Raw genomic sequence first — 25,095 nt, 5'->3', positions numbered from 1 at the left:
GCAAAACTAATTCTGCGTAAAAATAATATTTTGAGGATTTATAAGAATGTGGGATTGAAAGAAGAGTGCAGTGTCTTGAAATAAAAGTAACTGTAAAGGAAATTAACAGTTTGTATCATTGAATTGAACTAAAAACATAGTAATGCCATTAAATCTCTACTTTTAGAATTACATCATTGTATATATGGCTTGATGTAAATAGTAGAATTCAACTAAATACTTTCAATAAGAACAATTGAAGGCATCTAAATGGTAATATTGTTAATTACCAGCCAATTTCTATTAACTAAAAACAGTACGCATATCAACATTAAATAAAAAGCAATTTTTTTGGAAGCTAATCTTTCAAGTATAAATGTTCAAAGTAACAAAGATGCAGTATGCTTGTTTCCATAAGTTATAAAAGAAAGTGGTAGTTCACACATATTTTTCCCTTGTAGTTATAGTGACAAAATACAGGCCTTGCAGTCTTAGGCACCTGTTTAAGTACTTACAAAAAAGAAAGCCAAATGTTCAAAGGAATAAAGATGTAGGATGCCTGTTTTTGTTAGTTACAAAAGGAAGATGTAGTTGACACATATTTTCCCCTATAGTTAAGGTGACAAAATACATACTCTAGAATCTAGGCACTTGTTTAAGCAGTTACAAAAAACTCAAAAAAAGGTTCTGTTGTTGCTTCAACAACTAAGTTTTCAGCTGTACATGTTTTAAAGGCAAAAAACGGCAGAGCAACTTTGTGGCAATTTATAATGGAGACTCTAGTCAGTCATTTTTTCGGTGGACGAACATGTTTAGCCCTATAATAAAAAACATGAATCATAGTTTAGTAAACATTGGTATAACAGATGTCACAAACCATAAAATACATATCAAACATCACAGAAATTAGAGAATGCTAAAAAAATTGAGGTCTAATTCACTTTTTCACAGAGAAGAAAATCTAAATAAGGCTGTCCTCTTGATTAAGCTCTGAACAAAAAAAGGTGTATGATTATATACCTTCAAATGCCAAAGAACCAAGTTTTTACTCCAACGATCCAAAATCCTGAAACATAGTAAATCCATTATCAATTCTCAAACATGCTAAACTCAAAGAGAAGGTAAATAACCGTAATCCAATAATCTAAGAACGTGTCAATTTAACAACCATAATCCAGTAATCTGGAAGAACCAGTATCCTTCCCCAACCCCAACACTCACATCATTTTAACATCACAACAAAGCAAAAACACTTACCCTTCAAGGTTCCGAGCCTCACAAAAATGTATGAAGTTCACGCATACATTTTTAGGTCTCAATGCACCTATCCTGCAAAGCAACGAAAATGAAAATGCATTAATACAACTGCCAATATCGATTCTAGTGTTCTGTTTACCGTTGCAACTGAAATCCAAAAATTCTAGAAAAAAGAGGAAGAAGCTTAAGCAGAAAAAAAAAATCATATTTTCAACAACCAAAACCGAATGCCCATTTAATCATGCACGAACGAAAAATCTAAACATAGTGACAAATTAACGAACTAAAAACCTACAAAAAAAACCAAAAAAAAAAAAAAAAGGAAACTGACCTGAAAACAAAGAATAATACACCCTGATGGTGCGCACCTAAAGAAAGAAAGACACAAATCATGAAGAGAGAAAGAGAGAGAGAGAGAGAGAAGAGAAAGATGATATGTTTCCATATGGTATTCTGGAGCCGAAAGAAAAGCTGCAGACGAAAATAACCTGGAAGGAATCAATTAAAGATAAACATTTAACAACAGAAATTAACAAATCAATTTAAGATTACTGACCCAGGTAGGTCAGCTGCTGTGAAGTTAAAGAGGATCAAGAAGCTCATATGAATGAAAGGATTTTGCTTGCTGCACACATAGATCTGTAAACTCGAGCAAACCCAATGTCAATCAGACCATAGGTCGAAAATCTGAACAAACAAAAAACTGAGCACAAATTAAAAAATCAGAAGTTAGAGAGAAATTTGTGACCCTAATTTATGAAACTGCAGAGATCTGAGATGGAGAGAGAGGGGAACATATTCCAAACGATCCCATATTTTGGAACCGCTTTAAACCAAGCTACCATGAAATTATAGCCAGTTGACAAATCTTCAAATCAGATCGGAATTGTCAGCAAGGGGATGAATTTGCAAATCTGTGAAATCCCGCCCTTTCTCGCTCTGTCTCTCTCTGTGTGTCTCTCTCTATCTCTATCTCAGAGGCAGCATGGCCTCATGCCTGCCCTAAAATCTCCTCACCATCAATCCTAATTTTTGGCAGACCTCCCTCTCCCTTCCTGTCCCTGACATTCCACGTCCTCATCGCCTTCTCTGTCTGTAACTAATCCAGCACCATTGCACAAACCCAGCCCAAGCCTTACCCCCACTCTAGCCCGTTCACTTTCTTGAAACCAACTCTTAAACCCTAGAACTCTGTCTGCTTGCGAGCCGCATGCCTTACTCTCACCAAATCCATTTCTCTGTCTCTCCCTCCCTCCCTCCCTCCCTGAATGACATAGTTTGAGTTACTTTTACTGTATTTGACCCTTTTTTTTTTAAATCACATAATAAACATTTTTCATCATCGTCACAATCATTTTGGGGAACCAAATCTTAAGAAATATAAGAATCACTCCATTTAGTTTACTTGTTCATAAGGGAAAATCTTATATAAAATAACTCGAAATGTATTCAAGGTAGAGCAGCTAAGGATTTAGAAGTTTAGCAATATCTAATTTAAGCATTAGTCTATACTGTATGAACAGAATATATAACACTACCAAATAAAGGAGTTGAAGTGGAGAATCAAACACATACAGACCAATTAACAGAATAAGAATCATTTACCCTTCTCTACACCATGTAAGGTGATTATGGGTTGCCAAAGAGCGGAAAATGTGATTCAGTGCTAAACAAATACACTATACTCCCAGCCATCCAAATCATGAAACCATCATCACCAAATTCTTGAATGGGACCTGTACAATTTCCCAAGCTTTCTGCTCAACAAAAAGAAACCATGAGATGATGAGATTACATAAATCCAAACCACTAAGAAATCAGGTTATACTGTATTTTAAAATTATTTGCAGAGTCGAACTCAGAAATCAGGTTATGCAAAAGTCTAAAAATTAGTAATTAATTTCATTGATCCATATTACAAAATGTATTGGCATATGAAGTGGGATCCCAAAATATAGTTTGAGAACTATATTTGGAATCCTGAGATCATGCACCAACAGAGTCATAGATTACCAAATGCTTTAATCGAAACACAAAATAACTACCAAACATCAAAATTCCAAAAACCTAAAACACAAAGCAAACAATTAGAGTAAAATTAATATTTAGCAAAATTAAATGAACAAACAATGTATACAAATTCTTTTTCCTAGTTCTTGCACATTCTAAATTTGTGGGAACCATATACAATCTTTTTTTTTTTTACAAAATTTATTAAGCGTTTAATTAGCATAACAATATTCAGAATTATAGTGGTTCTCTATGGTGCAATTATAAATAAAAGTGGAAATGTAACGTTGCAATTCAAGTCTATGCACCTGGTTGAATTTAACATGTTTACATATTAATCGTCAGCAATGTAACCATTAACTTTCAAAAACTTTGCCCAAAATCCAATCTTGGGCATGCATTAAACCCAATATAAAACTTGAATTTGTTTATTTGCGCTAAATGTTAATGGGGAAGCAAGATGATGACTTTATTGTTGAAAACCAAAAAAAAATAAGAGAGAGAAAACAAAATAACAGATCTAACGGTTGTAGTGTAAAAGCTGAGAATGTAAATAAAGACGCAGGGAAAAAAATTGAAGATTCAAAGTAGGGGCATCCGAAAACACTTACTCCAATTAGACACAAAAAGTGATGGTGATGAGAAGAGAGAGAAAAGGCAGTCGCTTTGACTTTTCTGGTTTTTAAAGGAAGTAGCTTTCTTTGACCAGCAAAAAAAGGAAGCTTCTTTTCACGTGGCTGTGATTTCCTGAGTGTTTGTGACTGGGTATATGGTACTTCCAATTTTTGTGTCAATTATGGTAACCGAGCGAGCTGGACATGGCGGCATGGGATTGAATCCGAAAAGGTGAGAAAAATTAAAAACACAAAGAGGTGTTCATTTTGTCACATTCTGATTACTAAAAATTCAATAAAGCACATTCATTAGTATGGTAGCTTAACTATTTAATTCCATCCCATTAAACTAAAAAAAAACAATTATAAAAAATAAGGGAAAACTATTTGGAAACCTTGTCTAGAGAGAGCTGAGAGAAAGTGACGACTTTTCCTCTCATTCCACTCCCTACTTGATCTCTAAAGTTCATTTAGCATGTAATTGATGTTAAATTGCAAATTGAGTGGTAGCAATTAGCAAAGCTAACGGAAGAATCAAAATGAAAGAAAAAGTATGATCAAAGAAATCAAGATGAAGAATGAAATTTTGTGAACTCACCATTTTTTTCTTTTATATAAAAGATACATCCTATTTGTAGTGAAAACAGGTCCCAGCAACCCCACGGCAACCCCAGTTATGCTGAAGAAGTCTTTTCCCTGACTTTAAAAACATAATTCGTGAAATTATATCTATTAGTTGAGAACAACAACAAATGTTCATGCATAGCTTGTAGAGAAAGACATCAGGCATACAAAAGAACATGCAAGCATAAAATAAAAGAAGCAGGGAAAACCAAAAATACAATTGAATAGAGTGTCAAAAGAAGATGAATAAATGAAAATTACAAAACAGACAAATGATGAGAAAGCAAAGTACTCATTTCATAATCTGATTACTTTTTTGATTGGTTGCGATTTTTAGTTCTTCAATTTAGAGAGAAACCATAATTCAGCACATTAATAAAGTGAAAACATAAGAGATACATGGGATAAGCTGACAGCCAGCTATCCATGCATAATGGATCCACTTCTGAACCCCAAACACAACCAAACAAAAATTCACACACATGAACTATTGCTCCCCTATGTAATAAGAATTAAAAGCATCTCAAAACAAAATGACAAACTATAAGAGCACTGCAAAAGTAAAATTGCAAGAAATCTAATAATTGGAGGGCAAGTACCAATTAGACGAAAATGAACGATTGAACCACCTTGCGTGGAACTGTGCCTTGGTTTTGTCCCATGCTTACAGGAAGCTTTGCACTGAGCTCTTATAGCCCAAATTTTTTCTGAAGGGAAAAAACACAATTTTGAAATAAGATTTTCATATTATATCTTAAAGAGAAGAATTAGAAAATGAATAAGAGAACAATGAGTAGTTTTCATCATATATTGTTAAAGTATGTGGTCTTCTGGTCCAATGGTGCTGCAGCCATATTTACTTTATAACTCTTTCTTTTAGTCTAAAAAACATCTTGGATCTCAAATTAATATGAACACGGATTCATACTTTATAACTAAAGATTTTACTGCTCCTGATAAGATGAACAAAACGCCATTTATTGCATGCATTGCATTACAATCACAATGGAACATCTTATTAGACATCCCCATATAAAAAGTTTATATTGTTACTTTCATATTTGCTTATCCTTTTTATGAAACATGAGGGAGGTATTTTTTTTGTTTTTTTTATTCCAATAATGTTATAGGGTTGCAAGGATATTATCAATTTAATTGATTGTATTTGTTTGGTGGAACTTTTACACCTATATTTCAAGTTTTCAATTTTAACAGTGGGAGAGTCATTCATAAAATATTTGACGGTGAGATTACCTCCATGGATTATGGTCACAATGGACAGCTCATTTTCCGCGGTGATGGGACAATATTTTTCAGTCATTTACCATTGAAGAAGAGGATCTGCCATGTCAGGATCACTGTCGTCCAATTAATACAAAAAATCGAGATAAAAGCGATCAATTTACATAACAGGCTTTCATTTTGTCAACAACAAAGCAAAAGAAAATACCTATCTGTTAAACAGTCGATTTGGGAGTAAATGTTGCTGAAACTGGGCTTTAATCCTGTCAACCGCAACAACCGAATTGAGGTGTGCAACTCATTGAAAAATCCACGCAAGATTTGGAAGCTGTATAAAGAAATAAATGAGCACATAAATTAGCCAACTCAGAAATCAAAGAAATCAAAATCCACCCAGAATCAAAGAAATCAAAACCCATCCAGAACCAAAGAAATCAAAATCACACACAGATATGAAAGACAACTCAAATTTGAAGCCTCACTTTTCGGGTAGCTTGGCGGCTGACATGAGTCTTCTTCATAGTTTCATCCATCCATGGATCCATTTGGTATGCCCGTCACTTCCAGGTCGTACAATCTTAATATCTGCAAAAAGAATTTAAAGAATAAATTTTTAGAATTGAAAAGCCAAAAGTGCTACAAACTCCATATTACTGAGAACCAAAGTGGAGTAACACTTACAGGTCGCGAGAGGAGATGAGGACATTGTCGGATTTCAGGGCGAACAGGATTATGGAAATTGCATTTCATATCGGGCTTTCGAACTTCAAAGGAGCTTTGTTCATGGTGGACCCAATCAACTCTCTTTCTGTCCCCCTAATCGTGCACCTGCCCTCACCTCTCTCTGCACCCAATCCCCTCCCCTATCTCCCGCAAATCACGCCCCCACAACATCCCATCAGTGAAGAACCAAATCCAAAAATAAATTGCAGTTACCTATTATGCTAGGATTTAAATAAAAGTTTGCAAATAGAAAGACAAAGGATATAATACAACAGATAGCTCACCAAAAAGCTGCAGTGCTTTCACAATGGTGATACATTTCTGCTTATTACACTTTTCTTTTTCAATTGTAATTTCTTGCTTTTCCTGCAAAAAAAAACCACAATAGAACAGATTTCAATAAGCACTCATACCTATTTCATCTCTGAAACTAAAACTTTCAGTTATTTATCTATATATAAATATTGATTACAATCACATTTTGATCACCAACCTGCAAACCCTGATTTGGAGCTTGTTTGCTGGCTAGTATGGTATTGGAAAATGAAGCGGCATCATCTCCATCAATCTAAATAGAATAAAAATTGAGAACCAAATTAAATTGAAAACTTACTAAGCTGATTTATCAAAGTAACGGCAGAGTCATGTTTAGAAAAATAAATAAAAGGACAAAATAATAATGCAAAGTTATACCTTCATGCAAATGTTTCAAAACATCTTTATAAACTATGTTTTTTGTATAGCCGTAAGGCATGTCGGAATCATGAGTGATAACAATTTTGAGACCTTTTTTTGAGGTGACTCTAGACACCGCAACATATAGTTGCCCATGAGAAAAAACAGGTTGGGATAGATACAAACCGACAATTTTCAAGGATTGTCCTTGACTTTTGTTGATTGTCATCGCATAACAAATTTTTAGAGGGAACTGTCGCCTTCGCAAGATAAAGGGAAATTTGTGCTGAGATGATTCAGTAATTATCCTGGGGATAAAAACTTTTTCACCAATGTTGCTTCCTGTAATGATTTTTGCTTGTATAATTCTGTCGTTTAATTGGATCACAACCAATCGTGTTCCGTTACACAACCCAACACTTTGGTTTAAATTCCTGATCAACATCACTGGGGTGCCAACTTTCAAAACCAACTTGTGATGCGGCAAACCAGGTAAATCAAGTTGGTTTAGAAATTCTGTTGGATAAAGCACGTCTAAATTCTCTAAATTTTCTGTTGAAGAAGACACTGAATCAAAACTGAGATAGGTACGACTTTCACCGGGTACCATACCCAACAGAAAATCATTTATTCCAGCAGCTGTATCATTACGTGGTGTCACAATAGCTCTCTCTTTCAAATACGGGACATCTTGAAAATTTGTCATGAAATCCGTATACACAGCTGAAACCATGGCTTTGATGGGATCTTCATCAAAACGAATAAGGAATTGTTCGGGTATCTGAACCCAACAGCTTTCTTCATCAGTTGAAGATAAAGATTCGACAACAGTACCATTGCCAATGTCTAATATCCACTTTGCAAAATGAGCAAGTTCTTGTTTTTCCCTTTCGTCCAAACCTGTCTTTGAAAGTCTCATATTTTGCTTCAAAAAGAATATAGTTAAATAGGGCCAAAGATATGAACTTGTTAATGAAGCTTCAACAATGTCAGCGACGCTTCCGTTTGGGACAACAGGAAGAATTTGCCTGAAATCACCTCCAAAAAGAATCGGCTTACCCCCAAATGGCAAATGGTCGAAACCTGGTCTTGACCCTTTAAGAACATCACGAAGAGATCTATCAAGAGTTTCAAAACATTGTTTATGATTCATGGGGGCTTCGTCCCAAAGAATAAGAACAGCTTCAATGATTAGTTTTGCAAGATGAGTCCCTTTTTTTATTTCACAAACTGAACAATCTGTGATGTTGATGGGAATTTTAAATCTAGAGTGAGCCGTTCTTCCACCAGGTAGCAAGAGGGAGGCAATTCCAGATGAAGCCACCGCCAAAACAATCTGATTTTGGGATCTTATTTTAGCAATGATGGTTGTCCACAAAAAAGTTTTACCTGTGCCACCATGACCATGCACAAAAAATAGGCCGGATCTATTGTTGTCAATTGTTTCCATGACACTGTTATAAACATATTGTTGCTCTGTATTTAACTGGCTGATTAAGAGCGAGTGCTCATGTTTCATCTTGTCCACATCATAATCTAACTCTTCTCTCAAACTGCGATTTGCAAGCCTATCCATCATCAAATTGCTTGGTTGCGGTAAGTGATGCTTCAACAAAGAACTATTTGCAGCAACAAACAGTTTTTCTAACTCGTACAAAAGTAAATTTCTAACTTCATCTTGGTATTTAGAAACATTTTGCAAGCCAAAAGCATTCATCATATTTTTCACAATGTCATCACACATCGTCTTCCAATGCGTTTCAAACAAAGCTGATGGATCAGCAACATCACAAAAGAGAACCAATGTGACAAACAATTGCCTAAGTTGAGAGGATGATGCAGTGAGAACAGCTTCTAACATAGCGTTATTCCATTCCCTATCATCACCTAATAAACCAAGAGAGGTGCATGCAGCTTGAAATGTGGGTTGAAGAACAGCATTGACGGTCCTCAGATGGTCAAATCCAAAGCTGCCTTTTTGGTAATTTAGCAACAATCTCAGGTAATATAATTCACCGGCAGCAGGGTGAACATATGCAACCCTACCTAAAGATCTGCCTTTTTTTCTACGGGACCACTGTTTCTCATCATTTTTCCATACATACTTTGTAGGAAATTCAACATAAGATAACTCACGTGCATCAGGGTCTTCAACATTGGTTTGAAACCATTGTGTTAACATTGTGCTTTCAAGATTAGGGTTGTTAACAACATGGTTGAGATCATCAGTCTCTTTGAAAACCATATTTTGGTCAGATGGAAGGTGCACAGACAATCTCTGAACCGATGGTTCTCTAAAATGAATGTGAAACTGTAACAATCTCCAAACTGCTTCGTAAGGGCATAAGTATCTACAGTTTAGATAAGCCACAATCTCATCAAACTCTTCATCCTCGAAAACAGCTCTAGCTCGATCAGCACCTTTAGTTATGTACTTAAAAAGATATTTAATAAGCATCGATTGACAACATGATTCAACATTTATATGTGCTTGATACTTCAATAATAGCTCACGGTTGTAAGGGACGACAAATGCATTATCAAGCTTGATTCCATTTTTTTGAACAAAAAGATTTTCTATATCTCGACGCTTATACTTAACAAAACCCTCGTCAGAAAAAGTGGTTTCACTTGTGAAAGATTTAGGAAATTTTTTTGAACACTTGTTTTCTTTCATGCAAGGTGAAAATTTATTTGCAGCACCACATGGACCGTGTATCATGTATTGTGAAACTGCATCATACCCAGCCTTGTCACATCTTTGATCAGGAATCTCAGCCGAAATTATAGAATCAACATCATAAGGAGAATGACACTTATAATGCTTTTTGACCCAAAGTAAGATATGACAATGAGGAAGACCTCTTTTCTGGAACTCCACTGTGTAAAGGACTGTTAATCAAAATAGAATGTAGATACATCAAAATTATAGACTTTTTAGATTTGTATCAAAAAGACAAAAAGAAATAAAGGGAAAATTTTGGCCAAGAAAAATATACTGACCAGATTCGACGTCGCCAAAAGGTTTTCCTGATTTGAGGTATTTAATCATATGGTCAAGTTTTGCCTTAAAAATTCTAGAAATTAGATCTGGTCTATCTTCAGCTTTACAACCAGGTTTATCACGCAGATCTTCAATAATTTCAGGCCATTTAGCATTACAGGTAAAAGTGATAAATAAATCAGGATTTCCAAACTGACGACATATAGCCATGGCATCCTGATAATTATTTATCATATATCTAGCACTACCTGTAAACGAAGTTGGCAGAATAACCCTCTTGCCAACAGCAGAACCAGCTGCATTTCCTGCTTTAAGTGCTTCATGAATTCCTTTAAGACCTTCTGTTCTCAAAGAATCTTGATTTGCTCTAATGAAATCTAACCTATCTTCTTCAAGTGTCGCATATGCATCAACCAAGTATTGTTGAAACAATCTCCCACCTTTTAACAGGGTGTCAGTATGGCCTGGTCTATCCTGAATTTGATAACCAAAAAATGCTCTCATGGATACCCCGCTGCCATCCTTTGGTTTTCTCCCCCTAAAATTGGGATTCCAAGGGAGACCTTTCCTATAACCATCTTCACCGTATGGGAGAAGAAGAGGATATTGAAGTGCCATGTACTTAGGATGTAACTTTGTGATTCTCTGCAGGCCATCAGTCTTATGCTCCACAACAATATCTCTTTCGGTGTGAAATTGGCCGATATCCCCAACTATCAACCCACCAATCCCGTCACATGTCGGCAAATTGTACTGCACATCACGATTGCTCTGTGCACCATATAAACGCAGCCTTAAATTACTTATGGACCCTTCATTAATCCTATCCCTGGCGAGCCTAAAAAGCTTAACAACTTCATTACACTCATCCAGCATTTTGATGAGGTCACCAACAATCTGTTGATCAAGTTTTTCAGACGGTTCTGATCCATTGAAACAATTGATACGATTATTGACTTCATTTTGAGTGTCATAAATATACAGTTGTGCAAACTTAGGATCGCTGCCTTCTGGAGGCAACAGAGAACCCATCAAATGATGTACCTGACCGTTAATCTTAAAAACATATGGACCCCGACGCTTGTTGATAGACGGATCAACTTTGGCCCCCATTGAAGTTAATGCCATTATTGAATTATATGATCTAATATTTGTTTTAAACTTCAAAAAGGCTTGAGAATTCATGGGGTTTAACAAATGTTCCAAATAAGCAGGAGTGGGTTTAGCACGTGCAAAGTGTACTTTGTTGCTCATGCAACACGCAGTAAATTGCGGGGTTGAAACAGAGGAAGTATGCTTAGCATGCTTCTTTGTTTGCTCTGCAGGCCAAAACAGAGCATTGCAGTATTGACATTGGCAATCTCTTAATCCAAAATCAACATATTCTGGATCAATTCCTATAGAAAACAAAGATTAATAGAAGCATAAATGAAACCAATGAATAGAAGTTGATCATAGAAGAAATGTTAAATTTTCAAACCAGCAAGAGAATGCAAAGAAAGTCACATTGGAAGATTGCATACTTTTTCTTTTTTTCTGATAAGCTGCTTGTCCAGTGATGAGCGAATTTGCAACAGAATTAACACTTTGAGTATCTCTGGCTAATAGATAGTGTAGAGTAGCACGATCAGCAAGACAAACAGGTACAGAAATTGGTTGAGAACTTGTCCCAGCTTCCAAAGGTGAGGCAGAATCATCATTGGAGGGAAAATTTCGTTCAAAATTTGATGCAAATGTGTGGGAAGGGTTGCTTCCACTGTTTAAAAATAGCAAAGAGCTTGAAGCATTGCTGTATTCATTGTTATAAATGGTGGGAACATCTTGTAACACCAAACTATTCAGATCAACGACTGCAACAGATGCAGGCAAATCGGCATGTTTAGTTCCAGTGGCATTGCTAGCTACCCCTATTCTTCCAGACATAAATCTACACAGACGGAAAAAACCACACGGTAGTGGTTTATTTTCTAATTAAAGCAATGCCACGATGAAGTAACCATGTTAACCACATGGAATGACCAGTGAACCACAACCCATTAAACCAGGAGGTTTTCAAAATCCTGACCACGTTGTAAACATAATAGTAAAAACATAATCCTAGCCCTTTTACCAAAAAAAAAAAAAAGGAAGAATACAAAAAGTTGATCTGCAGCTGTTTCCTTAGAGAAAGATGTTTCATAGTGGAATACGGAAAAGGAACAAATAAAACGAATTCTGACAACAAAAAAAGTGCGGTAAAGGTAAATAGCAAAAGATGAAACAACAACGCTACCATGATTCAAAAAAGACATGCATTGACAATCAAGCGTGTAAACCAAGAAAATAGTGGATTAAAAAAAAAGGCGATGGTTTTTTAAAGGGCCAAAAATCTAACCTTTGTAGATGTGGAAGCCCAGCTGCTACAAATGTTAATGAAGAACAATGTAGGACCCCCAATGATCAAAACAGAACCTGGACAAAGAGGAAGACATTATATAAACACATATATAATTGGAGGGAAATAGAAAAGCAAACAAACATTAAACAAAAAAGGGCAAGTCACAATTCCAATTCTATGCCATTAGTTCTGTAGGACATGCATGCATAAATTTGAAAGAAAGAAACAAATTATTTAGGCTCTATTCATTCTAGAACGGTAAACGGTGCGAGACGATAAGTGCACAGTTAACAATCTAACCTGTTTATTTAAAACAACAAATCATTTTTAGCAGTCAAAAATGGAGTTGGGCTTTGCGCACTTAATCAACAACAAACATAGAAAGTAGTTCTAATCCATTATGTAGGACATGCACCAAACATTTTTCGAGTAGAAAAAAAGATGTATTGCCTAAAACCAAGATGATTAGGGTTTGAAACATTGAAATTTTTTCCCTTCGTTAACCAATGAAATGCACCAAGATAAACGAATCATGTAGAATCAAACCCGATCTAGGAAAAAGAAGCATATAAGACAAAAAAATAACAACAATGCAAAACAGTTTTCATTCATCCAATAAAAGGCTAAGAGGATTAAACAAATCATCAAAGATTGCAACAATCAGAAAGTCGGAACTTGAAAGTTTGCATTTGCTATGTCTGATCCCATAGACGTTGGAAAAAATGTTCATTACATATATTCAAGAAAAGGTAGAAACGAATGATGCAATTCCATCACTTGCGATAGCATACATCAGGCTGGAATCTAAGCCTGAAAATAATATCTATCCATCGCATATCATCCATAGAATTGTCAAGTTCCATTTCAATTTTCATCATTATAAAAATAAATATTTACTATGGTTATTATATTATTCATTTTTTAACTAAAAAAAGATTATTTTTCCAAACCAACAAAAACAAAAAGTAATCATATAAAGTTATATGATTAGTAACAATAATGCCATTAAGGAGGCGTTGCAAGAAAAGTATTTTAAACACATAAATTTGATGGAACGATTATATACTGCCACGATGAATGAGTTAGAGTGAGATCAAGGTAAAACATAATCGTTGTATATATGTGTTAGAAACTCTTTAAATTTTTAGCTTGCCATTTTTTTCTTTCATTAAAAGTAGATATGCCCCATAAGCTCAATTATAGGTAGACAAAATCTAATTAGTTACACGATGCAGTTTTTATATACTTATATGAAGACAAATGGACCGAGTATGTGTAAACAAATTGTTAGTAAAAGAATTAAGCAAACCTAACCAACAACTACCATGCAAATTGTATAAGTGACATATAACTTTGTTTTGGTTTAATAGAAGCACCAGAGTAGTTTTTTATATGCAATATGAGAAAGAATTCATTACGGCACAAAAACTCATGGATTAAAGCAAAGCCAAAAAAAGTCAAAGGCACACAATCGATGGTCTTCATCATCGTGGGGTAAAACTCTAGCTAAAGAACTTGGTGCATCTACTTGGGAGATACTCAAGGCAGCAGAAGATACTGCTCCAGCATGGTGAACAAATACTGCCACAGAAGATGCTACATCTATCTAGGGCAAAAGTGAAGAATCCATGACATTTCCCCAAGGGGCAAATAAGGGAAGTGAAGATGACACACCATCTTGGGGGAAAACTGCAGCTAAAGAAACATCCACATCCACTTGGGGGAGAGATAAGACAGCAGAAGATATTGCTCCTGCTTGGCGGAAATACAAACAAAACATGGAGAGAGTTTTCGGAGTTTATAATCTAAAGAGACATAACACCACATGAGGACCTTGACAACACTTGAAAGTGCATCCCAAGTGCGAAGGCTGTTAGCCATCTCTATCTCACCGGCAATTCTTGCAGGGCACAATGTTGCCGTTGTAATCATGCCTCACTCTTTCTTTGCTTCCGTAGTTAGTTTCCTAACCTTTGTTTTCCGGCATTGTGCTTCCCGCACAGAAACAGCGAGGAGACAATCGTTACGGTTTTCCAAAGGCATGGATACAATCAAGAAACCATTAGTATTCATCCCACCATGTACCCAAACTTCACCCATTCTTGAACCCACCCTCTACAAACCGCACTTAGCCCTTTTATTTTAAATTCTTGGATTTGTTGCACGATATGAATGTCTTCCATATTCTAGTAGTGATATATCAATCGAAAATAAGAATGTAAAACTCATGCACACCTCGTCTTTCCCGACCAAAAAACCAACCTAAAAACCACATTAACCACCACAATTTTTTAGAGTCCAGTCATTGCTCAAAACAAATAACTTGCACAACATAATCATCCATACAAATAGAATTTAACCAACCAAAATTTTTTGAGTTACAAAAGAGAATAGAATCTTTACAAAAATCGACCAAAGCTGCAATTGGAAAACCAATCTGCTGAATTTTAGCAATCTTGCATATACATTGGCTTTGTTCAGCATCAGACCAAATAAGCAAAGAAATTATTCATTCATGAGAACAGGCAACCGCATAAAACTATAAGCAGAGAAACATAATACCAAGACCATGAGGTTATCAACAGCAAAAAAATATCCTTAAATGATACAAAGTTGTATCAAAAAGGTGTAAAAAAGAGTATTAACAACACTTCATAGTTAAGATGCTAAAAGGGTCACGAAAAAACATTAAAGTGCGATACAAAAGTGTACCAAAAAGTTCAAAAAAGAGTATCAACAACATTTTATGCTTACAATGGTTAAAGGGTTAATTGTTTACATTATTGCCCTTATCACCAAACAAAAAAAATTTACACTACCCTTATCTTATCCATGACCCACGTCGTCTCAAGACATTTAGAACCCAAAAGGTTGTTGCAGCAGAGGCAAGCAAGAACAACAAAACTCCAACCTTTTTCGAACGATCAAACTTGAACATTCCACGAAAAAACCCCAAAAATCGTTGCAAAACATTATCATTCATCGGAACTTTTTCTTTCGGCGGATTAGTACGATTTGCAGGTCGATACATAGTATGGACCACCAACTTGTTCCGATTCGGACCTTTACCATAAACACGCAAACCCATCCTTGTTTTTTCTATTTTCACTGCTCTCTTGTACCAGATCCCGGGGGAGCATCGAAATATCTCACTAATGTCCCTCGATTTTTTTCTTCGTTTCGTGCCTTAACCAGTTCCCTTAAATTTTTGACCAAAACTCCTCCTAGAATTTGTTGTTCTCTTCGATCAATCTCATTCATCATTTTATTTACCCTGAATCAGAAATTAAATACAACATTAATATTGATGGTTTTTCAAAATATATTTAACTTTCCAGATTTAAGAATGACACTGTGATAAATCTTTAAAACTCAAATTAATAAAGTAAATGCATAAGAGCTCCCAAAAGTTAGATAATTATTAAAGAAAACACAACCAAAAAGTATTTTGACAGTGTTGTAAATCAAATTTTGAAGTGATAGCTGATAAAGAAGCTACAAAACCTAATTATTCATGAGTTAATGCGCTTTGAATGTAAATGCTCACGAATTTTTCTGAACATCTAAGATGTATTTATGAGTTGTTAAAAGGCAACTCATTTTCTAAAACGCTGGTTTTTTTTTTTTTTTTTTAAATTCTGATTTGTTGAGAAAGTGCAGTTATGAACAGCATATGTTAAAACAATTCGGGAACGATGAGATAGTTAACTATCGGAAAAACCTAATTAAAACACCAACCAACCAATAACAAAATCACAAAGATAAAATGGCTAACAACATTCGATAAAAAAAAGCTACAACGCTGGCCTAAACCAGAATAAGAGAGTTAGCAAGGGACCTTCAACTCTAACAGGATCACACAAACAAAGTTCAAAGAAAAAAAAACAAACAAACCATCCAACCATTGGACAATTAGATCCCAAACTAACCACACAAAGAGGACAAAAACCGAAACATGGAGACATGAACACAAAACCTGTAATTAGATCTGAATCACAAAATGCCAAAACAAAATTCGTAATCTAACCATCCCTATACTAACAGCCCATCCAAGCAAATACAAATCTAATAGGGTTTAGAACAAATAAACCAATCATCCATTTTGAATGTTGTTTGGAACAAATACACCGACCACTCAGTTTTCTCAAGCTTTACATAAATAGACAGATACAGATACGTGTACAAAATAGAAAGAAGCCCAGTTCCACTCTAAAACTTAAACCACCAAATAAATACTCAGTTATTCAACATTTGCATAAATCAACAGATAACAGATACACACATAAAAAAGAAAAAAACTCAGTTCCAATAAAAGCTAAAATAACAAAAGTTAATCATATATTTAAAATCCAAATATGAATGCTTCACGAATATAAATAAAAAAAAGGTAGATAACTAATCAGGCTTTGAAAAAAAAATGATGGCACATAATTATATACCTCAAAACATCAAGGAACCAACTTCTTCCTCCAACGATCGAAATTTCTGAAATTTGCAAAAAGTAAATCCATTAGCAACCCTAAGACTTTCAAATTTAAAGATGAAATCTAATGAAATTTTAGCTAAATGAGCAAAGACACACCAAAAAACCAAAAAGCCCAAAAAAAAAAAAAGCAAAACAAAACAAAAAAAAATTTAGGAATATTTTGAATCTAACACAATAATTTGGTTCAGCGAAGAATACAAAAGTTGTAGACCTAGGTGAAATGTTGAGTAAATTCCAAGGGCTCTATACCAAGGCCATAATGGAACAGTAATGTCATGGAATCTACAATTAGTTCAATACAATCGGATATAAAAGCAAATTAAATTTGTTCAATCTTATAATAAAGAACTAAGTGCATGAATAACTTTTGTGGCTCAATGGCTTGAGAAGCAAATAACCAACTTTATATATCACAGCTTAAATTTCTCCTATTGCTGAAATCGAAGCTGACCAACTCACCGAATACATATATGAATTAATACCTAATGGTTCCCTCGAAAACAAATCTTTAAATATTTTTTTAAACTAATATAGATCAATGTCATCTAAAACATTGGAAACACCATCATACAACACTGTAGTTCAATCTCTATTATTAAGGGTCATAAAAAATTAAAGCAATAAGTATAGCAGACTCAAAACAGATACCCTCTCTTGGAAAAACAGAGAACCACAGCGGGATGCTCAACTATCCAATTTATACCAGATGCAACATTTCACATTCGTTCAGTCCCCAACCACAGGGTTGATTCCATTTCAACCCTCTCATTCATACTATGTGTTTACATCTCCATTACACATTCAGATATCAAGACAATATATACAATTCATAAATTTGGTTATACAGTTAATGAATAAAAATCTCACTGAACCAACTGCATTCTTCTAAACCAAACCAAAAAATTGTTTTATGATCAATGTCATTAACTTTTTTATCATTACATATCAAGATATGCAAAAACGACCACTGAAACAACCACAAAGATAGAAAGTTCCACAGTAATATATCATCTGCAACCAATAAAAAAATTAACCAACTAAATCAAATATAAACCCAAATAAATTCAACCCCACCAACCAAAACAGGAAAAACTCTAAATAGACAACAATCAAACAGAACCAAATGCGGTTTAGTAGCTTGAAACAAAACGAAATGGTGTTTGGCAGCTTAAAAAATTTCGTTTCAAAGCCAACTAAAAAGCAAAAAATGCTACCCAAAATTGGAAAAGAGGTAAAAATATGATTAGCAAAAGATGTTAAACATAAAAAAAAAACAATTACAATAATTCTCCATTCGTACATTAATACTAATAGATCAAACTCCAAATGATTTGCATAAAAATCTCATTTCCTTGTAACTCGTTGTTCAGTTATGTGTTGAACACAAACACCAAGATATCAACAAAACGTCTTGATTCACTGAAAACCTATAGAAGAGGTATGGAAATTTGGAAGATTTTAGAGATTGCTAGGTTTGTTAAGGAAAGGTCTACCTGATTTGATGGTATTAGAAGGGAGGTGAGAAAAATTATTCAAGACCTAAATTGTAACATCTATAGGGTAACGTGCACCTAACAGAATTAACCGTGTGAATACACAGTATCAGAGCGATTCACCCATACAGGTACAACCCAAAGTAGGTGGTTACTGGTGAATGTGTGCGTGTGTGTGCGTCTGTGTTTTGTATCCATTAGTTCATTATATATCAATATAGCACACTCCAATTCAACCTATCCAATTCAAAGCAGCACATCTCTAATTCAAACATATGCAATTCAAATTAGCACACATCCAAATTCCAATTCAACAAACCACATTTTCAAATCAATTTAAACTAAATACCCAATACTCAATCACATATCCAATTCAAACTACATGGCTAATATTCAATAACATGTCCAATCTTTAAGCACATTTACAAAATAGATTTAAAACAGTATAAAGTCTACTTAGCAGCAAAACATAAACATCAAAATCCAACACAAAGACAAAAAATTAGAAGTTAGAAGATGTTCTAGCACCAGAGACTATTAGAAGTTGGAAAGATATGCTGATACAGCGGTTCGAGAACAGTTTGGGAAACTTTGGGCAGAAAATATGCTTGCAAGGAAAACGAACAATGGGTGAGCATCACTCTCAAAGCTGGTTTATGTTTAAATCAGTGAATTACCATAATCTTTACTGGTCAGTTTTCACTTTTGGCCTACTTCAGTGTGTAAATGCTGAATGTATTACTCCTTTTGCTTGATCCTAGGCAACTGTTACACCCTTACTACATTGTGACCTTTCTGATTTTTGAAGAACGAAGACTCTCAAAATTTATAGAAATACAAAAATGAGAAAATGATAAATCTTTCTCAACCAATATACTAAAAATGTTGACCACCAGTATATAATAAAAAAAACAAAATGCTAACTTCATCACATAGCACAAACTTTAAACGCATCACCTTCTGAAATTAAATTAAGAATTCATACGACATTCATTGAGAAACCGAGACAAACTGAAGTTGTATGTTGTAAAATGCAACCACTTTTAGAATCCCTAAGTCACATCAGTTAGCAAGAAACCCATTCTAACTCGAGTTGTACAGTGTAATAATGCAACCACAAAAAGACCAAACTTCTGCTGCTAAAAAGCTTTTACAAAATAATAAAACCCTTAACAGTTTGAACCCTACCAAAGAGTTTATATGAGTTGAAGAACAGCTGCACTTAAGTGCAGCAAGATCATAACCTCTTACAGCTTCTCCTCCGCGTCAGAACCACCTGCAGACCAAATTAAGAAAGATTCAATGGCAAATCAAGAACAAATCAGTAATAATTTAAATTAAAATCGCTAATTATTGTTACAGAGAGAATTCATATCAAGATTAACTACATTATTTAATTCGAATGGAATCAAAAAGCAGCATAAATATGAAGGGTAAATAAATTAATAGCAAAAGTCACATTTCAGCAGCAATTAATAGCAGAAATCAGAGTTGAGTATCAGGGACCAAAACAATTTCAGTAAAAAGATCAGAATCCCAACAAAGGTAAGTAAATTTATGAAACCTATAAGATTTTGAAGTGAGGAAAAATGTCGTAAAACCGAAAGAAAAAAACATGAAATTATCCTATGTTACCAATATTGATGAACCCATCACAGGTGAACAATGAAGCAAATAAAGCTTAAAAAAATAAACGAAGCAATCAGTACGGGAAAATTTGATAGGTTTCAACACCATTCCTCCAAAGCCTCAGTAGTCGTGGTTTCACTTAGCACGCCAACAAAATTTCAAACAGCATTCTTGTTCTAATACCAGATCAAACACACAATTATTCACGAAAAATATGTAACTTATTTAATAAGGTATACAAAGGAACTCATCACAGGTCAAGTACTTTTACAAACTTTGAAAAATATGAATCCCAAGTATAAATCATGTCAAAAATATCAAAACATTTACGAAATTTTTATCTTTCCATTCCACAGACAGACCAATTTCAGGACAGAATAAAAGATAGAGCTCCTCAAGCACACAACAAACCAGTACAGATAAACACTGAACAATAGTTTAGAGCCCAGCCTCTGCCTTTAACAGTTTGTCAATTTCTAACTAAATCAAAACTCATCATACTCTCATTTACCTTTTCAGGATGCTCAAAATGCTATCAATGACTTAACTGGTAAGGATGATGTTTTTCTTATCCAAACTTTGTTTTTCGACAGCTTCTCAAAAACGAAATCATTACCAAGATTGAGTTTAATTAGTTTTCTCATCATATCCAAATTTTATGCAGTTTATATAATATCCAGAAATAATTCATAACAAAAGGCCATAAATGACAACAATACATGCTAACAATAGAGAAGCGAAAAAAAAAAAAAAACTTAGCTCAAAAACACATACCCTTCAAGGATCGGAGCCTCAGAAAAATTTATGAAGTTCTCGCAAATATTTTTAGGTCTCAATGCACCTACACTGCAAACCAACGAAAATGCAAATGCATTAATACAATAGCCAATACCAATTTCTAAGATTTTAGCATTCTCTTTACCCTTGCAACCAAAAACCACAAATCCCAGAAAAATGAGCAAGAAGCTTAAGCAGAAAAAAAATCATATTTTAAACCACCAAAACCCAATACCCATTTAACCTGAGATTTGAGTGTTCTCTTTAACCTTGCAACCGAAAACCAAAAATCCCAGGAAAATGAGCAAGAAGCTTAAGCAGAAAAAAAAAAACATATTTTCAACCACCAAAACCCAATATCCATTCAGTCATTCACGAACGAAAAATCTAAATACAGAGTGAAAGATGAACAAACTGAAAACCCCCCAAAAAAAAGCCACAAAAAAGAAGAAGAAAACTGACCTTAAAACAGAACGCAATGCACAGAACAGAGAGATGCATCCCCAAAATGAAAGAAAATGAGAGAAAACGAAACAAAGGAACCCCCAAAACCTAACCCAACAGTTCACATCTATGCTAACAGCAAATAATGGAATAAAAAATGGAACTTAGCTTTCGAAATCCAGCCATTGATCCGACATGCAAAAGGGAACGAACGATCCAGAGTGATTCATGAACTGAGGGGACCTTACTCGGCTCTGTTCACCATCCAACCCCTCCCTCTCTCTTTCTCTCACTGTCTCCATTCCACTCACCCATGCCAGGATCCCTCTCCCTCTCTCTCTTGCTCTGTTTCTCTCTCTCCCTCTCTAACGGAGGCATGGCCTCCCATCCCCGAAACCCTCCCTGAATGACAGCAAAGTAAACCCACCCAATCCGTCTCAAACAAATAGGACAAAAGTGCCCTTCCAACCAGCCCCAATATCAGACCAAACCTGACGGGCTTGTTGTAAATAGCGTGAAATCGAGTGGCTCCCTGATAAGCCACATGGACAAAATTACCCTCTGAAATTTTGAGAATTACCCTCCCAACCCACTCCCCATCAGGCTGGTATTGTTGTAAATAAAGCAAAATCAAAACAAACGTGAATAGTGCCTGCCCTCCCCCCTACTTTAGTATAGATAAAGTGGCTAAGTCAGATTTGAATAATGAGTTATCATATCTGATGAGTGAGTTTCATATTATATATTTAACCCTATTCTTAGTATATTTTGAATATTATTTTGGAAGAATTTTGATACTTTGAATTGTATTTTCAATATAGGACTTTTGACTTCCTCTGGAGCAAAACATGATCAAACGGATGAATTTTGGAGTAATTCCAGTTGGAGGACGTTCGTGAGTCACTTGGCTTGATTGTATCAAAATATCAGATTTTTCTACCAGGCGATTATTTCCTGGTAATAAAATAAAGGAGCAGCGTGCAGTGCTGGAATAGTGACGTTTTGGGCTTGAATCGCGTTTTTGGAGTCCAAGATAACCTCGGATGGGTTTGTGGCCTTCTGGAGATGTGTTCATAACGTCCTGATCTTCAAAACAAGCTATCATGGGCCGGATTTGGAGGATATTTGAGGCTAAAACGTGGCTGGACAGTTTTTGTGCAGTTTCTCCTAACTTAATTAGGACTTTATGTTTTAATATATTTTATTATTATTTAGTTTTATAGTGGAAATAAAATACTTGGTTGTTAGGGTTGGTGCGCTGGCTTTAGGAGGAAATTAAAAGGGTTTGGCCGGCTCTAGTCTAGGTTACGTTTATTTTTATTCATCTTTGGAGACAGAACATTTGCTAGGGGTTCTTGAAGACATTCTACTTCAAGGTGTTTTCATTCTTATTCATTCTAATGATATTTTCTTTGATTTTTATTATGAGTATGCGTAACTAATTCTTTATGCTAGGGTTAGGCCATGAGCCTTAGCATGAATAAGTGATTTTATTAATTTGCTTATGAATGGATGCATGCTTGCTTTGAATTATTAATCATTGTGATTAAACTATCTATATATTTTAATGATTGATCACCATTAGGGTATTTAGACAAGTAAATTGATGCAATTTCTGTTGGAACATCACCTTGAAATTGAGGAGGGCTTCTTGTGATTAGTAATTGTAAGTTCACTTAAGGCGAACATCACGCTCTTAAGGGTTGCATGGTTTTCCAAAGGGTTTTCATGAAACTTAATGAGTCTTGCATGTTTACATTTGATCTGAACATCACAGACGGATTGCGTGTTAGATATATGTTTTCGCTTGAACATCACAAGGAAAATATGCATTAGGAAAACCTAACCTTCAAAGTATGTATGCGGAAATTCATAAGAAATTGATAGAATTGCATAGGATTGTGACGGTGATGGCTAAACCCTAGTTTTTTCACTAAACTGATTTTTAAGTTAAAAATGTTTTCTTTGTTTGTTGCCTTTATTTTCTAACTTCTAAGTTTCTTTAATTGTTAATTTAATATTTTCAAACTCAAAAATCTCAACTCTTTGATAAAATCTGTTTTAATAATTAATTAAGAGTTAGTTTAATTACAAATTAGTCAAACAATCTTTGGGGACAACGACCTTGCATGAGCATTTATACTACAATTACCTTGTATTCTTGCAAGTATTTTTCAGTGATTTTAATCCTATTTGATCAGGTATTAAAAATCCTACCAATATCCCCTATAGATTTCCAATTGTAGCTAGTGCAGACCACGCAAGCAATAGAAACATGCAGGTGCAACCGGCTATATAGACAGGGTGTTGAATTTCTACACATACGTGACAGTTCGAATCCTTCCTCTTAAATTATTGTGATAATTTCGAACTCTCCCGTCCTTTTAAAAAAATAAATCTATGATGGGTTTGCTACTTGTAGGACATGCAAACAATAAAATCATCCCCCTCCCCTTAACAATAATAAATTAAAAAGAAAAATTAGGAATGGCTTTGCTACTTGTAAAACATGCAATTTTTCCACATGTAACGTAAAATATTGGACACTTATGCCACACACTTATCTTTGGTGTGAAGACAATATAGGTTCGATTAGTCTCTAAACAGTGGTCATACTTAACACTAAACATGTTAAAATTGATTATTACTTTATTAATAAATTTTAATGTGGTGATTTATCATGATTTGTCATTCTAATATATGTTTTACTAACGAGGGCGTCCGCATGATGATGCGAGGTTTAAAAGATTATAAAACATGTAAAAAGTTCTAAATATATATGATATGCAATACTATTTATATACATGTGATTCAGGTAGAAGCTTAAAAGATGTTGTCGTACAAACTTCCATAAAACAAAAAGACCAAATGTTTGGCTCCACACATTTAAGTGAAACTTGATAAATCTGCGGAACACAAAAGTAAATGGAACAGAATTTTGTTGCATCAAGATCAGTGAACTCATGAATTGTGTTCTTCATAATCAGAATATATGATTAAACATAGTGCCTTGCTGGACAATTAATAGAGACATTAAAAGAAAAAAGCAATTAACTTCTTCGATCCTAATTACAAAACCAATTGGCATATTGTTAGGTTGATATTTTACATATATTTTGTACCTCTTTTACTTAAATTCTAGTCATAATTTAGTTTGGGTTTAATGTATTTTATACAATTTTGGTAGAAATTATAATTTGAGAACAAAATATGAATTTTACGGCGAAAATATGAGAAACCCAAAGAGTTATCCAAGTTGGACTGTATGAGCTGTGCGGATCGGTGCAGAATTTGAATTATTCGGCTTAGTGCATGTCTGTTTGGCTTTGCGGCTCTCCCAACTCGGAATTCCTAATGTGGTCGATTTTATTTATTTACCCAGTTGGGTTAGGGTTGTTGACCTAGCAACGAGGTAAGGGTAAGGATTCTGATGCGAAGCTTTCTTGGTTGTCTTAAGTTGATGGATGTTTTCTAATCTAATTGGGCTGCTGCGTTCCTAGTCAAGTGGTGCAAATGGGTTTAATTGGTGTCGATTAGTTGGCCCATATTTTTAGGAGCAGTGCTGCTCTTTTGTTTCCATCAACGATTGGGAATTATCTCCTCGTTGCGAGAGACAAAAGGAAGAAAAGAAGATAACATATAAAAAGGATATGCGGCACCAATTAAGGAGAACCTCCCTGCACAACACACATGCACATACAGAGAGGGAGAGAAGCCGAGAGCAGAAGGAAGAAGGAAATGGAGAATTCACAAGTAATGCA

General features: G+C 34.8%; 2 protein-coding genes across 7 annotated transcripts in view; both read right to left on the bottom strand.

Moving 5' to 3' along the window:
- The window catches only part of LOC103449955 (replication protein A 70 kDa DNA-binding subunit B), a 28,634-nt gene extending 7,517 nt beyond the window's left edge, over positions 1–21,117 (bottom strand). The window contains exons 1-18 of one of the 6 annotated variants that reach the window (XM_070818768.1): positions 20,888–21,117; positions 19,673–19,760; positions 16,945–16,990; positions 12,503–12,579; positions 11,652–11,729; positions 6,943–7,017; positions 6,734–6,815; positions 6,408–6,589; positions 6,209–6,311; positions 5,935–6,054; positions 5,739–5,825; positions 5,084–5,191; positions 4,459–4,560; positions 3,858–4,058; positions 2,842–2,993; positions 1,793–1,923; positions 1,237–1,308; positions 1,000–1,045 (exon numbers count right to left, since the gene is read on the bottom strand). In XM_070818768.1, the coding sequence (XP_070674869.1) occupies positions 1,000–1,045; positions 1,237–1,308; positions 1,793–1,839 (165 nt within the window). In that variant the 5' untranslated portion in view covers positions 1,840–1,923; positions 2,842–2,993; positions 3,858–4,058; ... (11 more) ...; positions 19,673–19,760; positions 20,888–21,117. Of the gene's footprint in view, positions 1–999; positions 1,046–1,236; positions 1,309–1,567; positions 1,708–1,792; positions 1,924–2,841; positions 2,994–3,857; positions 4,059–4,458; positions 4,561–5,083; positions 5,192–5,738; positions 5,826–5,934; positions 6,055–6,208; positions 6,312–6,407; positions 6,590–6,733; positions 6,816–6,942; positions 7,018–11,651; positions 11,730–12,502; positions 12,580–16,944; positions 16,991–19,672; positions 19,761–20,887 lie in introns of those variants that run through there. The other 5 variants (XM_070818770.1, XM_070818767.1, XM_070818773.1 and 2 more) reach the window with 5 other exon arrangements.
- Positions 6,252–12,051, bottom strand: LOC114826273 (uncharacterized). Its single transcript, XM_070818648.1, has 6 exons — positions 11,652–12,051; positions 10,128–11,525; positions 7,447–10,016; positions 6,943–7,017; positions 6,720–6,815; positions 6,252–6,311 (listed from the first exon to the last, which is right to left on the bottom strand). The coding sequence occupies exons 1-6, from the start codon at positions 12,049–12,051 to the stop codon at positions 6,252–6,254; spliced, it is 4,599 nt and encodes a 1,532-aa protein (XP_070674749.1).
- Positions 21,118–25,095: the final 3,978 nt, after the last annotated feature.

Source organism: Malus domestica, chromosome 03, assembly GCF_042453785.1.
Source record: "Malus domestica chromosome 03, GDT2T_hap1".
NCBI classification, from domain to species: Eukaryota; Viridiplantae; Streptophyta; class Magnoliopsida; order Rosales; family Rosaceae; genus Malus; species Malus domestica.
This window is presented reverse-complemented; position numbering and strand designations above follow the sequence as displayed.

Excerpts from the sequence above, each read along its gene's own strand:
- LOC114826273 (XM_070818648.1), bottom strand. The coding sequence starts at position 12,051 with ATGTCTGGAAGAATAGGGGTAGCTAGCAATGCCACTGGAACTAAACAT. Across the intron at positions 10,017-10,127 it reads TTTTGGCGACGTCGAATCTG|TCCTTTACACAGTGGAGTTC; the intron begins GTCAGTATATTT and ends TTTGATTAACAG. Across the intron at positions 6,816-6,942 it reads CTCCAAATCAGGGTTTGCAG|GAAAAGCAAGAAATTACAAT; the intron begins GTTGGTGATCAA and ends TTTTTTTTGCAG.